Genomic DNA, 17,553 nt, shown 5'->3' on the forward strand with positions numbered 1-17,553 from the left:
TGACAGGTTCCCTTTAAGCTCATAATATGTGTATAGTGCCATCCACAGGGCTTTACTTTAAATCCGTTTAACTCATAAAAACTAGAGATGAGCAAGCGTACTCGTTAAGGCAAAATAGTCGAGTGAGTATTGCCATTTTCGAGTACATGCCCGTTCGTGTCAAAAGATTTGGGGGTCGGCGGGGGAGAGTGGGGAGAAATGGGGGGGAGATCTCTCTCTCCCTCTCCACCCCACTCCCCCATGCTCACTCCCGCAACTCACCGCTCACCCCCGCCGCCCCCCGAATCTTTTCTCACGAGCGGGCATGTACTCGAAAATGGCAATACTCGCTCGAGTATTTTGCCTTAATGAATACGCTCGCTCATCTCTAATTAAAACCTAAATTTTGTATTTCTGGCATGCATTTGCCAATTTAAAATAAGCAATAATTCTCCGAAAGGCCAGTTTCAGATGAGCATATTATAACATGGCCATAATACGGACATGTCACAGATGATATTACAACCTTATCTCATCAGTATTTGCCTCCATATTTACTGTCATTGGTTTTATTTTTTAATTGTTCTCAGCAAGAGAAACCAAGTAACTATGATATCTTTTAACAAAAATACATGATGTTATAGTGAGCTTTCGAACCTGCTCAGGGTTCTTCCTCAGGCTTATGAAAGAAAAATACATTTATATATACATGCACATGAAAAGGCACAGACAAGGTGTGATTAATTTACACTTAAAAAATTACCAAAACAGGATGCGTAGATGAGCAAATTACGTAACCATGTCTGTGCCTTTTCATATGTAAGTATATATAAATGTATGTTTCTTCAGCTCTGTTCCATAAGCCTGAGGAAGAACCTGAAGTAGGTTCAAAAGATCACTATAACATCATATATTTTTGTTAGCAATTAAAAGGTATCATATCCACAAGATTACTTGGTTTCTCTTGCTGAGAACATTAAGATTTTTCTCTACTGTCTAACACCATACTAAACTTTTTTGGTTTTGTTTTCTACTCCCAATAGAAAAGATTACCACTATGGAGGCAAGAACGGACAAAAATAGGTTGTGCTCCATTTTTAAAAAGCAGATGTTAAAAATATAGCCATGTGAATAGATACATAAATTTATATTAGCTGCATGTTATGGTCCCCAAAACACAGACCAAATACAAATTTAACATACACTTGTCTGAACCTAGCCTTAAGCACACTACATATACTGGCCATATACTTTTGATAACAAAGCATATTCAAAATCATCCATAAAAAGAGTTTTGCATGCAGCATTTAGCATTGTTTTTTGTGATGAAGAGTTAAGATGTCTTTGAAAGAATCAGTAACAGTCATTAAAATTCTGTAATCAGCAGGTTTTGTAATTTCTTTGTGGATGAGTCAGTTTACATTACCTGCAGTACAATCTTGTGTTCTGTTTCACTCAGGATTGGGAATTAATATTCATGCACAATATGTAGGAGAAACTGCCCCTCGAAAATTCCGTGGCTTTATCAATACAACTGGACCCATGTTTGTAACTTTGGGGAAATTTTGTGGACAGATTGTAGGACTAAGGTAAGCACAATTAAAATGCAAGCACACGGCCATAATGCTGATCAGTACAGCCTGCTTCGGTTCCATATTATAACTCCATGTGCCTCTGGTTTCATATGCAGAGAGATATTTGGAACAGAATTCTTGTGGCCTCAAGTTCTGCTCATCAGTGGCATTATATCCATTGTTCAGCTGGTTGCTCTGCCCTTCTTCCCAGAATCCCCACCGTACTTACTATTAGTACAGGGTGACAAGGAAGGTTGTCAGAAAGGTAAGTTAAAGACTATGGGCACCTTTACCATGGAAGAAATATCTTTACATATGTTAGTTCAACTTTTTTAAATTCAAGGTACCCACTAAGTTTCAAAATGCAATCTTCATTCCTTCATTCATTTTCAGACCCCTTGATATGCAGTTTACAGTCTGCTCCTACTTTCACATTCTTTTCATGGTGACTTTACCCTTCCAGTAATACATGTTGGCTGGGAGGTCTGTGTGTCCAGGATGCTGCTGCCTGCACTAGTCTTCATATAATATCACAGCTTAGTTCCCCATTCCTGTGATGCTTTCCCCTTGTACAGCCCATGTGGGATCTCTTTCCCCTTGTGCTCACAGACACTGATTACTTGGAATGTGTGATTTCCTCCCTTCTTGGGTGCTGTCCTCTCTATATACATCCTACACAGCCTGTGTGATTACCCCCACTCCCTGCATTATGCTATGTGTGTGTTCCTCCTTATCTATACTCTGATGCAGAACAGCATGTGTGATCTGCTCTCCCTGAAAAAATGTTTTTCTCCTCCTCCAATCTTTGATCTTCTATGTAAAACGTCTTCCCCCTCCCTGAGAGGGGGAAAGAGGGGGAAAGCAATACAGGAAACAGTAGTGTGGTGTCCAGTCTATGTCAGAAGTAGCCGGACAGCCAGCTATGTGAAGGAATTACTCAGACTCTACTACAACAAAATAGTAGGAAAGTTTTAATGAAGACTATTTAGAAAGTTGCTTCATTTTGCATTTAGGAAGCAAAAATCATTCAGTGCAAAGGTGTCCATAGCATTTGATTTATTTAATAAGAGAGTGGACCAGAGCAATTATTTAGAGGTACAGTAGAAAACAGGTACAGTATGTAACAAATACCTTTTTAACCCATCTTTTTTTTGTACGTAAGCCCTGAAACAGTTGTGGGGAGATAGAGATCACCAACCAGTCATCGATGAAATGATCAAAGAGCAAAATACCCAAATGAAAGGAAAAAGCATGGGTGTGTTGGAGCTCTTAAGGGACCACTCCAATCGAAATCAACTCCTTACTATGATTGGCTTAATCTTAAGTCTTCAACTTAGTGGTGCTAATGCAGTTGAGTATTATTTTGATTACTTCCTTAAACTTTACAAGAAACATATACCCAATGTCATCTACTGCCCTCTCAGATATAATACAATGTATCAGTTTTGCCTAGAGAGAGAGAGAGAGACCCATTGTCATATATTATACTAGCTGATATACCCGGCTTCGCCCGAGTTAATTTGGTACTGGTGTTTATCTGGTGTTCACACGGAAAATCTTATGAAGTCGTGGTTATTTTAGAGATACTGAGGAAAAACATATGTTCACCATTTTGCATAGTTCTCTGCGTTACCCAGGAAACACCACGTGGAGGTAACCATGCGACGTTTCCTTCATATAAAATGACATCAGGAAGTGAGAGAATTAGATTACGTACATAAAATTTGGACACTAATTCTTTTGCGCTTAGAAATGAATAATCGAGTTGGGACCTATTAACTTTTCATATTTATGACACAATCAATGCTTGTGCCAAATTTCATGTTTCTATGACATTGGGAAGTGAGAGATTTGGATTATGTGCGTAAAATTTGGACGCTAATTCTTTTGTGCATAGAATTGAATAATCGAGTTGGGACCCATTAGCTTTCCCTATTTATGACATAATCAATGCTCGTGCCAAATTTCCCGTTTCTATGACACCGGAAAGTGAGAAAATTACATTCCGCGTGTAAAATTTGGACGCTAATTCTTTTGCGCTAGAATTGAATAATGGAGTTGGGACCTATTAGCTTTTCCTATTTATGACATAATCAATGCTCGTGCCAAATTTCCCGTTTCTATGACACCGGAAAGTGAGAAAATTACATACCGCACGTAAAATTTGGCCGCTAATTCTTTTGCGCATAGAATTAAATAATGGAGTTGGGACCCATTAGCTTTTCCTATTTATGACATAATCAATGCTCGTGCCAAATTTCCCGTTTCTATGACACCGGAAAGTGAGAAAATTAGATTCTGTACATAAAATTTGGACGCTAATTCTTTTGCGCATAGAATTGAATAATGGAGTTGGGACCCATTAGCTTTTACTATTTATGACCTAATCAATGCTCGTGCCAAATTTCCTGTTTCTATGACACCGGAAAGTGAAAAAATTACATTCCGCACGTAAAATTTCGACACCAATTCTTTTGCGCAAGAATTGAATAATGGAATTGGGACATATTAACTTTTCCTATTTATGACATAATCAATGCTCGTGCCAAATTTCCCGTTTCTATGACACCGGAAAGTGAGAAAATTACATTCCGCACGTAAAATTTGGACGCTAATTCTTTTGCGCATAGAATTGAATAATGGAGTTGGGACCCATTAGTGTTTCCTATTTATGACATAATCAATGCTCGTGCCAAATTTCCCGTTTCTATGACACCGGAAAGTGAGAAAATTAGATTCCGTACGTAAAATTTGGATGCTAATTCTTTTGCGCATAGAATTGAATAATCGAGTTGGGACCCATTAGCTTTTCCTATTTATGACATAATCAATGCTGGTGCCAAATTTCCCGTTTCTATGACACTGGAAAGTAAAGAAATTACATTCCGCACGTAAAATTTCGACGCCAATTCTTTTGCGCTAGAATTGAATAATTGAGTTGGGACCCATTCGCTTTTCCTATTTATGACATAATCAATGCTCGTGCCAAATTTCACGTTTCTATGACACCGGAAAGTGAGAGATTTAGATTATGTACGTAAAATTTTGACGCCAATTCTTTTGCGCATAGAATTGAATAATCGAGTTGGGACCTATTAACTTTTCCTATTTATGACATAATCAATGCTCCTGCCAAATTTCACGTTTCTATGACATTGGGAAGTGAGAGATTTAGATTATGTACGTTAAATTTCGACGCCAATTCTTTTGCGCTAGAATTGAATAATCGAGTTGGGGCTCAATTTCTTTTCCTATTTTGGAGATAATCTATGCTTGCGCCAAATTTCATGTGTCTACGACATGGGGAAGTTGGAGAACTTTTGGCGAGTCAGTTAGTCAGTCAGTCAGTCAGTCAGTGAGTCAGTGAGGGCTTTCAGCTTTATATATATAGATAATTGACCAGTCAGCTTGAGCTGCAGATTTACCTACAGGCTGGGTTCACACTTGGCGTATTCCCGGCGGAAATCTCGCGGTTTGGCCGCAGCAAAAACTGCGAGATTCCCACCGGGAGAACCGCCGCGGTTTAAGCCGCGGCGGCTTTGAAGCGGCCCGGCCGCTTGCCTTTCCGTTGCGGCCGGCGCTCCCATAGAGGAGAGCGCGGCCGCGACGTAAATAAACAAAAAAACGAAAGTAAACAGACATGCTGCTTCTTTTAAAACAGCGGCTGCGGCGGTCACAGCCGCGGTTTCAACCGGATTTACCGCAGCGGATTAGCCGTCCTGTGTGGACGAGGTTTCTCAGAAACCTCGTCCACATGGCTGGCTAATCCCGAGATTAGTGGCCGCGGGCGGTTTTGCCGCGGGCAAATCTGCTGCGGCAGAACCGCGGCAAATCCGCCCTGTGTGAACCTAGGCACAGGGATGTTCTGCTAGCCTGATGAAAGTAACATTTGCAGATAAGATGTTATCCATATAATCATAATAAAGCCTTGCTAATTCCCCATAAAGAATTTATATATTGAGTTGGCTGCATAGTTGATAAAGATGTAATCGTGCCAAGTTGATGTAGAGGAAGGTAAACATTTCTATGAGGTGGTCCCCAATTGCCCCATATTAGCGAAAGAACTCTTTCCCGACTCCATATGTGGAAATCGGAGAAAAGTTTAGAACTGCACAAACAAGAGCTTTCAATCAGCCAAAGTATCTGATACCTGTTGAAAGTAAGTCAGTTCATTATTGTTCTGCTTTCAGTTCAAAAATATTCATCTAATCAAGACAAAGTCATTCCAGTTATGGTCAGATTGAAGGGGTTTTCACATTTTACGAACTGATGGTATGACACTAGGATAGGCCATTAGTTTATGATCTGCTGTGCAAGGAACTTCAGCACAGCACAGAATATCCTATATCTAGGCTGCTCTCACACAGGCGTCTGTAAAAATATGACGCGTCCGACAACGTTTTTTAATGCACCCCATCATTGCAATTGGTGATGGGATGCATTAAAAATCGCTGATACACACTAAAATAGAGCAGACGGCATTCGGAAATCGCTCCGTTAGAAAGCTGCGCTTGAACGCTCGTCTGAGAAGCCCTATTGAAATCAATGGAGGCATTTTACAGCGTTAAGCACGCCATTTGAAACGCTGCAATAAACGCTGTAAAAAACTGCCTGTATGAGAGTGGCCTTGCAGTACTGTGCAAAAGGTTTAGGTGTGCATAAAATGCTGCAAAGTAAGAATGCTTTCAAAAATAGTAATGTTAATAGTTTCTGTCAATTAACAAAATCCAAAGTGAATGATGAAAAGAGAAACGTAAATCAAATCAATATTTGGTGCGACCACTCTTTGCCTTCAAAACAGCATCAATACTTCTAGGTACTCTTGCACACTGTTTTAGAAGGAACTCGGCAGGACCTTTTTTTCCATACATCTTTCAGAACAAACCACAGAAGATCTTTTGTGGATGTAGTCATGCTCAAATCCTTCTGTCTTTCCATGTAATCCCTGACTGACTCAATGATGTTGAGATCAGGGCTGTATATATAATCACTTTCTAAGCTGGGAAATACCCCTTCAGGGATACATTCACACATGGCAGATCTACAGCAGAAATCTCTGAGACTGAAACTCCCTATATCTGAGTCAGGGCTTGGTCACAAGAGTGGAGATCCGTGCATATCTCTGAGCGAAAAAAAAAACCGTACCGCAAGTGCAGACGAAAATCCACACCTGCCAAAGAAGGAACATATGGGTGGCAATGAACGTATATTCCAATGAATGTATTTTTAACAAGTTCGAGTCCCAATCATAATTGGCGTTTTTAAAGTCATTCACACGGGATGCTGCATTGCGAATATCAAAAAACACGCTGAAGCAATGGCAAGCAATGATCGGAATACCCACGAACATCAGTTTAATGACTTAGTAGCCATGACTTAATGGCTTAATAGCTTAAAGGGGTTATGTCATTAAAAAAAAAATCAATACTTACCTATTCTTCCCCAGGCAGTCTACTTACCTCACATTCTCCCTGCTGATCTTCTCTAATTCCCCGGTCACCTCACCTCCAGCCCGCCGGATCCTTTTCTTGTTATGGAGCGTCCATTCTCGGCATTCTTCTACCGGCAGGTCAGTGTAGGTTATGTCACTAGTGATGTAATGTTTACTGCTTAGGAAGGAATGATGACCTCTATTGCTGAGACTGCGCATGTGTGCTGTCTCGCTGTGAGTGTTCATATATTATTGCAGAGAGACAGCGCACATGCACAGTCCCGGAAATAGTTCAGCACTCCCTGCTAGGCTGTGAACACTATGTTACTAGTGTGAAGAATGCCAACAATGGGCGCTTTGTCACCAGAAGACGAAGAATCGGAGGTGACGTGACCTGGGGGACTGTAGGAGCCAGAAGAAGATCAGCTAGGAGAAGATGCAGTAAGAAGACTGATGGGGGAGGAATAGGCAAGACTTTTTGTTTTCTAATGACAAAACCCCTTTAATGACTTAATAGACATTTAAATCAGGGTGGGGTGATTCCCCCGCTCATGTAAACAGTATCTGCACAGGCATTTGTGCAAAGTCCACTCGTTCCCTGTGCAAAAAAGTTGCGCAGGAGTGAGCGTATTTTGTAAAACGCTCCTGCGTCTCTGCCCTAAAGCAGCTCATTTTTCAAAACACAAAGAGCCGGTTCTGTCGGAATGAATGTCTTGGTGCAAAATCTCCAATACAATCCTTCACATTTGTTGGAGTGTACACTTCAATGCAATGAGTATCCGAAGTGTAGCGCTACAGTGAACATGACTGAATTGTTTCCCTTGTACACATTGCTGTATTTCTCATGTGCTTCTCATGACTCAACAGATTTACTTCTACGCATATGACGTGTTTCGTGAAGCTGGCTTCCCTGAGGACCGGATTGCATATGTTTCAGTGGGAGTTGGACTTTTTGAGTTTATTTCCACCATGATCTGTGTAAGTTTTTTCACTGAATCTTCATATGTGGTGAATTTAATGTGGACCTTCCATAACTGAAAATCCACTGCAAAAATTGCAGTGGTAAATCTACACCAGACGTTGTGGATTTTGGCTCAGATTTTGGTGTGGATGCACCATGGAATTCACAATCTCAATTGTGGGAAAAAAATCTGCAGTGAATCAGCACCAAAATCTGTGTAAAATCTGCACCATTTGGTGGGAATTTGCCATTGTGGATTTTCGACTGCAGAAAATCCACAGCACATCTGACACATGTGAATGTACCCAATGCATGTTCCACAGCGATTCCCTAGTGTGTGAAATTACCCTAAGGGCCTCTTCAGACAGCCTATGCGTTTTTGCGCACACCTCATCACAACATATGTGTGCTATGTATGAGGATCTTTTGGGCACGTATCAGTGTATATAACTAGAAAGATACGTGCAAGAAAGATAGGTCAAATCTTAACTTTTCTCACGCTTAACATTAACACACGAGAATCCTGATGGTGAAAACAAAACCAATGGTTGTGTTTCTAACTGTTTTGAGGCCGTGATTTTCACGGCCGCAAGACAGGACTAAAATACACCCATCTTTTTAAGCCCTAAAAGTTCTCATGGTTTGGGGTATCATACAGGTATCATACAGATAATAGCCCAAACCTGCAAGCATGTGAAAAGCATAATTGTATGTTTCTCTATTAGAGTCTCCTGATTGACCGCTTTGGAAGAAAGGTTCTAATGTTGGGAGGCTATAGCCTTATGGCTTTGACTCTGGGACTTCTAACTGTGACTCTTTCAATGCAGGTAACTATGTCACTGGATGCTTCGAAAAATTGTAATGCTAATCTGCTTACATTGACTTATTTAACCCCTTAGTGACGGAACTTTTTTGCTATTTTTGATTCTACTCCTCCCTTTTAAAAAATGGTAACTCCTTTATCCAATGGTCGTATGAGGGCTTGTTTTTTGTGGGACGAGCTGTATTTTTCAATGGTACTATTTATTGTACCATATAATGTACTGAAAAACTTTTAAAAAATTTAAAGTGGAGAAAAATGGAAAAAAAACTGACATTCCGACATTTTTCAGTGATAACTTTATTCTATGCATCAGTAGGATTACTATGATACCAAACTTGTATGTTTTTTTTTTTTTGCTGTACTACTTTTATTTTTTTAATGATATTTAATTTTTTCAGATTATTTTCTGTCTCTATTTTCTTTATTTTTCCGTTGACATAGTTATGTGAGGGCTTATTTTGTGCGATACATCCTGTAGTTTCCGGTGGTATCATATTTGAATACAAATGACTTTTTCATCACTTTTAATTAAATTTTTTCTTGGAGATAGGTTGACCAAAAAAGCGCATTTCTAGTTAGTTAGTTAGTTAGTTATCTCGTTTGGAGGACGAGGATCCGTAGTGCCGATCTAGAATGACCACGACTGAGAGCATTGTTCCATTCGGTGTTGATGACGGAGTAGTTACCGCATGAGTGCCGTGGATGACCAGGGGTCTCCGCCATCCGGCAGGGGGTCGTCTCTCGATTTTCCTAGCAATTGCTGCGGTTAGAGCACTGTGGGCCGGAACAGCTTCTGATAAGAGTGCAACATGAACAAAAAGTGCAAGTCGTCTCCTTGTTATTGTTTTTGTGATTGACTCAAGCCCCGTGCGAGCCTGTATCTCGCTGTTTTTGATGAAGTCAAACCAACGGACGCAGAGAATCTGGCATTGGCAGAGCAAGTGAAAGGACTCCAGACGCTCAGTGGTATGCGACAGCAAGGTCCAAGTCTCTGAGCCATATAATAATATTGGCATAACGCAGGTCTGGTAGAATCGAATCTTAGTCCTGAGTGTTATGTTCTGCCTCCGCCAAAGTTTATCCAGGGACCTCATCGCCGAGGCTGCCAGCGCTATTCTCCGCAGGATGTCTGGAAGCTCCCTCCCATCTGTGTGCTGAACGCTGCCGAGGTACACGAACTCACTGACCTTGTCGACTCTCTGTCCATTTACGTCTAGGTCCGGCGAAATTGCGCCGACTCCTATATTCTGCAGCTTGATTTTTTGCCAGGAGATGTGAAGCCCAAGACAAGACGCCTCAAAATCGAACTGTTCCAATGAGTGTCTCAGATTATTAGATGTGACATCCAAAAGTGCAACATCGTCGGCGTAGTTCAGCTCGGTAAAGTGGTACTCCGGAAGAGTGACCCCATAACATTGGACAATACTCTGAAGAATCCAGACGAGGTCTCAAAACTAACAGAGGTTGAACTGTTGATACGGACTTTGGCGGATGTGCCCTGATGCATGTCTTTTAGTAGGTTTAGAATGCATGTGGGGACATCAATGCCATGCAAGGTCTTCCGGAGAGCTTCTTTGTCGACCGAGTCGAACGCCGCCTTGCGATCGACATACGTGACGACTGGTTTGTTAAATTCTCTATATATCTCTTAGAGGAGCCTAAGAGCGAATATGGCATCCATGGTGGAGTGGCCTGCCGTGAAGCCTGACTGCTGGGGTCTCCACTTGGAGGTCAGGAGTGTTTGTACCCTTGAGAGTAGAACATGCGCGAATACCTTGCCGGGAACCGAGAGGAGCGTTATCGGCCTTTAGCTAGTGCATTTTGCTTTTGGGCCCTTGCCTTTGTATAGGGCAAGGATGATGGCCTCCTTCCATTCAATGGGGACTTTCCGACAAGACCAGATGCGCAGAAATAGTTGATGTAAAACAGTGCTTATCGGCTCAATTGCACATTTCAGCAGTTCAGGTGGAATGCCATCTGAGCCGGCGGCGCGTCCGTACCTAATTTTCTGAATAGCAGAATGGACCTCTTCCTGTGAAGGAGCATCTGTAGGCACAGAATGGTTATCCACAGCAACAGATGGAACGTCATCGAGGTCATGGCACGGGTCAGCCGGTGGATGGTTTAGGGCGGATAAGAAATGTTGCAGCGTTAAAGTGTCTCCTCATGGTTGGTACAAGGGATGCCATCGGATTTGTGGATTGGCGTATGCCGACTGGTCCCTGAGGACCCTCGGATTCTGGTGACTGCTTTCTATGCTGCTCTTAGATTGTTTGACTTTAGACCCTCCTCAGCTTCATCAGCCAGAGCATTATAGTACAGCCAAGACAGCTCCCTGTCTTTCTTGGCCTTTGCCCGGAACACACCCTTCAGCCTTTTACATTCTGCTTCGTCGTTTTTAAGGCGGGCTTTCGCCTTCACTTCAAGGACCTCCATAGTGTCGTCCGTTCACCAGGGCTGTCTACGGGGACGCCGGTATCCAAGAACGGTCTTTGCGGTTTCACGGATAGCGTCTCTTGTGAGATTCCAAGCTGCCTCTGGTGCATCTGGGAGATTTCTGGTGTTCTTTATTTTTTTTTTTGGACGACGTTCACCATGGGGAGTAAATAATGCAATACTTTGATAGATCAGACTTTTATGGACGCAGCGATACCAAATAGTATTTTTGCTTTATTATTTAGCTTCTTTTATTGCAAATATGGCAAAAGGGTTTTTTTTGTTTTTTTTTTATAATTTGTTTTTTAAATAATTAGTAAAACATTATTATTTTTATTTTTACACTTTCTTTTAGTCCCCAAGAGGGACCACAACCAGTGATGCTTTGATCGCTCCTGCAGTATGATGTAATGCCATATCATTACATCATACTGCATTCTGACAGGCAGCCTACCAAGCCACCCCACGGGGTTGGCTTGATGGGCAGTCTGCCAAGACAGCCATGGGGCCTTTCAGAAGAATCAGGGCTGCCATGACACTTGCACGGCTCTCCTGATCTCACCGCGGGAGGGGTCGTCCGGGGGTTGGCGCTGTCGGAGGATTTAAATTTTTTGCACCATGTTAAGGACATTTTTGAAATCTCTAACCGGCTTGTACTGTAAATGCTGTGGAATTTCCACAGAGAAATCAGTTGTGGGTATTCCACAACATTTATGGCAAATATGAAGGTACTCTTATGGCTGTATTTAAGCAAGAAACTCAGACCAATATGGTACTCTGACAAAATCACGCGACTTTTGTGGGTTGCGAAATGCACGAATATGAACCCCATTCTTTTGAATAAAGTCATATACATGAACAAAAAAATCATGGCATGTTCTAACTTTTGTCGTTCCTCGGAATGCATCACCCATTGTTTTTAATGGGACAGGAAAGCACATCGCACGCGAGTGTTATGCGAAGCTTCCCAGTGAAAACAATGGGAAACACTTGCCAATCCTCCAACGCGGCTGAAAGCCCCGCGGGAGGATGGCAACCTCCAAGACGTGATGGGAGGCATTTCTGACATAAAAACTACTCACATCCACGGGTACCTCACACATGCACAAGTGTGATATCGCGCTCGCCCGTATGCGCACACTTCAGTGCAATGTATTTGCACTATGAACAAGGTTGATTTGTACGCGTATCGGTGCACTTCAATGAACTTTTTGTGTACACAAGAAATGTTCATTTGAGCACAGCAGACAAACATGGCCTGATTTAAATGGCTATTTAGCCTAATGAGGTCCAAATATGTTCTTTTTTTTCACGGAATTGCACACCCCCATTAACCTTTATGGAGATATTCGGTAAGCAAATGCACACAAAAGTAGAGCATGCTGCGTATTTTTCCACACATACAAAAAGAGGAGATAAAAACGAACCCATCAAATTCTCTGTATTTTCCAGGGAAATACTATTGCTTTCCTGTTCTCATAATAGGTCATCAATAGTTGATTGTCTGGAGTCTGCCACTCAGGGCGCCCTCTGTCATTGCTGCTGCACACTGGAGTACAGAGTGGATGATGCTGCTCTGACCCTGGTCAAGTGGCTGGAACTTGTAACTACAGACCAAGCTCCCATTGATTTTAATGAGAGCTTCACATGCAGTTGGAAGCGCCAGCCACTACTTAGGGATCAGAGTAGCAGCTTCCGCTCCGTTCCCCTGTATGTAGCGTCAGTGACATAGGGCGCCCAACCAGCTGATCAGACAGACCCCAGCCGATCAACTATTGTTGACCTGCCTTCAACGGAACACCATCAATGATGTCCTGTATACAAGCCTGGGCTGATTAACTACAAGCCCATGTGACCTATATACAAAATGAGACATGGCATAGCGCCGGGTGATGTCATGGGTCACATAACTAGAGCACTGAAGTTAATCACCATGAAGCTCTATCACCATCTGAGTAATTTAATAAACTATTGTTTGGGGCAGGGGCGGCTAAATGTACGGTTAAATTTAAATGGAAAACCCCGTAGGAGAAAAAATTCCTCCTGTAGTAATGTTTTTCAACTTGCATCTAACTGAAGCTTTCCAAATTTAACAAGACCTCTCTTTGTGTTTGATTCTCATAGAAAGCATTTTACTGGATGCCATATTGCAGTGTCGGCCTTACCTTTACCTTCATTTTTCTGTATGGAGCTGGACCAGGTGAGTGATTTACATTTGGACTGCATTGATGGATACTTGGCATGTAAGGTTATGTATAACATAACTTTGTAGTAAAGCCTACACATATCACACACACAGTAACATGTTGTTTTGTAACACTGACTCCTGTCATCTACAGCTGGTGCCTCAATAGCTACATGTGTTGAAATATTTGCTCAGGCCCCTCGTGTTCCCGCCTTTGTCATCTCAGGAATTTTCAGCTGGGGAGGACTCTATATCCTGGGCATGATTTTCCCATATATTGTGGTAAGTTGGAGTTTTTAGTAAGTTGTACTAAGCTCTTCTTTGCAGGATAGACTAAGGTTGGGTTTCCACGCTGCGGTAACCACATGGATCTGAAACCCAGCCATAAATAGCTACACAATTTACCCGTAATATTGCTTTCGACTGACAAAATCATGCAGCCATTGTGTGGAAACCCAGCCTTAATAGGTAAAGGACTAGGTTGTACCTTATTAGTGAATGGGACTATATAAATGTAGGTCAGGTCTAACGGTCCATTTAGACACCATCTTTGGAGCGATAAGCGTTGGGTGTAAATGTGCCTATCTTTCAGTTTTCTGCCAAACGACGGTCATCAGTTCGGCTTAAAAACCGCCGTTCAGCAGAAAAGCTGATAAGCAGGACTGCACGCTGTGTTCTGCTCGCAGGGAGCTGATTACAGCTGAATGCATTGTCTTAGCTGTTAGCCCCCATGGCAGATCAAAGGAAATGTAATCAGGGAACAGCGGGAGGTCTGTTCCTTGAATATAGCTCCTGGTGGCTCACATGTTTCTACTTGGTACTAATGGACATTAGTACCAAGTAGTAGTTTATGCAAAATGATCGCTCAAAAGCCATCTTTTGAGTGATCATCTTTGCAGTGAAAATACACCCTAAAGCTGCCCCATTGTAGTTATACAAACAGATAAGATATATAATGCAATAAATCATAACAAAAGATAAGTAAATTACCATTCACTGCCCATTCACATCAATAAGCCTTAGACGTCATTTGTTGTGCTTCCTTGGACCACTTCCTTTTGGTAGGTACTAACCATTGCAAACAGGGGCAAACACAGAGTGCCAAGGGCCCCTGTACAAAAAATGTGCTTGGGCACCCCCCTTCGCTGCCGCAAACAGGTGGGCTCCATTGCAAAATTCTGAATGGTGCTCCCAGCCCAATGTTAAAGTTCAGATAAGGAAACACTTTCCTGCTGAGACCACCTAAAAATAAAAAGCTTAGGCCACTGAGTGTGTCCTGGGTGTGATGATCTCCTGCTAGCCAATCCCCCGGGTCTTTGTCCACATATATACCCAGCTCCTGTCAATGTCTGTTTGGTGTCCAGGGTGAGCAGTCATGTTTCCTTCTGTGTTGCAGTTTGCTGTGTGAGTTGTGTCCTGTTATTTCTGTGTAGCAGCTTGCTGTGTGACTGGTGTCCTGTTGTCTGTTCTGTACAGCTTGCAGTGTGACTTTGTCCTGTTGTCTGTGCTGTTGCTGCTTGCTGTGTGAACGGTGTCTGGTGCTGCTGGATCATGTGTCTTGTTAGATTAGGGACTGCAAGACATGAGGACCCTTGATCATTGGGCTTGCGGCTTAAGTTCATTGGCTAATGCACAAACGAATCCCTCATATTTTTATAACAGCAATTCCATCTGCTTTAGCGTGCAGCGATGTTTGGTGAGTGTGTTGGTCGTTTGTCCTATGTTATGGCTGAGTTCAGTCCGCAGTATTCAGTTCTATGTCCAGTTGGTGTTTCCATCATCACGTCCAGTCTGAATTCCATTTTAGGTTCCCTTGTTATCTCCACCTTTTTTGGGCATGTCCGTGTGGGCTTTGTGCTTATTAGCCCCACCAATTTAAATACTGATTTTGTGGCAGGGAACTCCAGATCGTTACCCCAGACTGACGCAAACTGGGTTGTAGACAGAGATATGGTCATGGAACAGAACCAAGGTCAGGAAGGTCCACTGGCCCTTTTAGCGGTGGGCTGTGTGCACATGCAGACACTTTTGGCGGCATTAATAGAATATCCATGACAGAGGAAGATGCTGCTTCAACCACTGGTGATAGAAGGAAAGAGACAGAGACTGTGACCGCTGGTGGGATGAGGTGAAGCAATTCAATGGCCATAGTCCCGAAACAAGACGCAACACATGGGGGCTTATTATCCATGCTCAGTGGTTTCTTGTGCAGTGTAATAGTCTGACTACGATGGAAACCCTTTGATTCTGTCCCTATGCAGTTTTCTGCATGGAGGAAGGAGCCCAGGACGGAACCAAAACACCATGTGAAACCAGCTGTATGGATCATTGTCTTCCACTGATTAAACGTCTCTCTAATGCTCTACATATTTTTGGGTTTATCTCTCCTAGGAGACTCTACAGCATTTCTGCTTCCTTCTCTTCCTAATGGTTATCGTTACTTCAGGAACCCTTATATATTTTATCATTCCTGAAACGAAGGGGAAAAGCATAACGGAAATCTCTCAGGAATTCAATAAACTGACCTGCAGGAGGAAAAAGATGGAAGCAAAACCTGCAGCCCCTGAGGGTGTACTGTGTAGCAGACTATAAGCACCAAGTAACAACGAAAGAACAGCCAGAAGATGCCTTGAACTTTGCACAAAATGCCAATAAAGGTATCCGAAAGTGACTAGATAGAATGTAAAGCAGGGATAAAGAATCAAAGTGTGCTGAGTCTGTATACAGTTGGGACAGCTCCAAGTGAACAGCATGGATAGTCGTTCCATTTATCATGTAAGTGCCAGGTTAGGAGGATGCAGATATGTAAGATTGTAATATCTAAACATTATACAGTATAGAGAACATGATTATGTCTAATAGCAATACACACATTTATGTGACCACAGTTGCATATTCATGTATTGCTTTGTGCCAAAGAAATCTATATGTCCTACGGTAGTAATGTATATATAATTTATTGCTGTCTACTTGTAGCTTAGGAATGATGTAATATTTCATAGCAGTATGTCAAAGGCTCCTCATCAGCAGGGGCATAGTCAAAGGTAGCATAGACATAGCAGCTAGGTCCTGGGTTTTCACAGGGAACAAAGTTCCCTCTGCCACGTAAGAAAAATCTGTATTATAGATGGCACGTGGTAAGTAGGGAGTCTTATTGGATACCACGGTTTTGCAACCTATTGAAACATCCTGATATTTTTTTTATCTTAAAAGCAGACTTTTTTTTACAGGAAACTTTTTAAGAACATCAGTCCATCAAAGTACTAATGACCACTTGTCTGTGAGTGAGTTTGTTACATGCTCCACCCCTGCTCACACGACGGTGATGTCATCAGAGGTCCTAAAGCATAAACACGCAGAGCCTGACAGCAGCCATGTGGTGACAGGATCTGAGATGATGTCACCGTTCTGTGATCAGTCACCTGGGCTCTGACCTCTGCCCCTGACCACATGACGGTGACGTCTTCACAGGTACTTCCCGTTATTAAAAAACTGGAGAGTTGGACAGCAGCTGTGTGCTGACAGGACCTGTGATGATGTCACCGTCATGTGATCAGTCACTGCCTCTTAGCTCTGCCCCTGATCATATGACAGTGATGTCATCACAGATCGCAAACCAGCAAAGGCCAAGGAAGAATGTCATTTTTGTAATTTGACTCCTATAATGGAGAACAAGTTTGGACAAAGCCTACTTAAAAAATTGCAAGTTTACTGACAAAAAAAAAAACTTCCAACAGATGGTACAACAGGATGCTAATGGCCATGTGCACATCTCAAGTAAAATAGAAGAAGCAATGGTTCCAGCACATGCCAGGCATATTGACTATAATGGGATCTGACGGTCTTCCGGCATGCTGTCTGGCATTTTTCTGGAGAAAGTAGTACCACATACTGCGCTATTTCATTTGGGATTTTGAGCCAGATCTATGCCAGAAACTCCCAACCTAGTCACCAACGCAGATGTAACCATAGCCTATCCTACAGTCTCTGGTTTTCACAGGACAGAAAATAAGAAGTCCCTGTTTGGAGGTTACAACAGGATAGCCAAACACAATGTGAACAGGCCTTATGTTTTGCCTCTCCTCATCAGGAAATTTGGTGAACTTCAGCCTAAATTTGGAAGTTGAAGTATCAGACTAGAGTGTATTTTTAAAAGGTTGGTAC

General features: G+C 42.3%; 1 protein-coding gene across 1 annotated transcript in view; it reads left to right on the forward strand.

Annotated features, from left to right (window-relative positions):
• Positions 1 to 16,145, forward strand: part of LOC136628826 (solute carrier family 2, facilitated glucose transporter member 11-like) — a 51,795-nt gene extending 35,650 nt beyond the window's left edge. Inside the window, exons 6-13 of the mRNA XM_066604920.1 lie at positions 1,439 to 1,568; positions 1,670 to 1,818; positions 2,716 to 2,903; positions 7,852 to 7,962; positions 8,671 to 8,772; positions 13,329 to 13,404; positions 13,544 to 13,671; positions 15,781 to 16,145. Coding sequence (XP_066461017.1) covers positions 1,439 to 1,568; positions 1,670 to 1,818; positions 2,716 to 2,903; positions 7,852 to 7,962; positions 8,671 to 8,772; positions 13,329 to 13,404; positions 13,544 to 13,671; positions 15,781 to 15,981 — 1,085 coding nt within the window. The 3' untranslated portion in view covers positions 15,982 to 16,145. The remainder of the gene's footprint in view (positions 1 to 1,438; positions 1,569 to 1,669; positions 1,819 to 2,715; positions 2,904 to 7,851; positions 7,963 to 8,670; positions 8,773 to 13,328; positions 13,405 to 13,543; positions 13,672 to 15,780) is intronic.
• The last annotated feature ends 1,408 nt before the right edge of the window (positions 16,146 to 17,553 follow it).

This window comes from Eleutherodactylus coqui, chromosome 5, assembly GCF_035609145.1.
Source record: "Eleutherodactylus coqui strain aEleCoq1 chromosome 5, aEleCoq1.hap1, whole genome shotgun sequence".
NCBI lineage: Eukaryota > Metazoa > Chordata > Amphibia > Anura > Eleutherodactylidae > Eleutherodactylus > Eleutherodactylus coqui.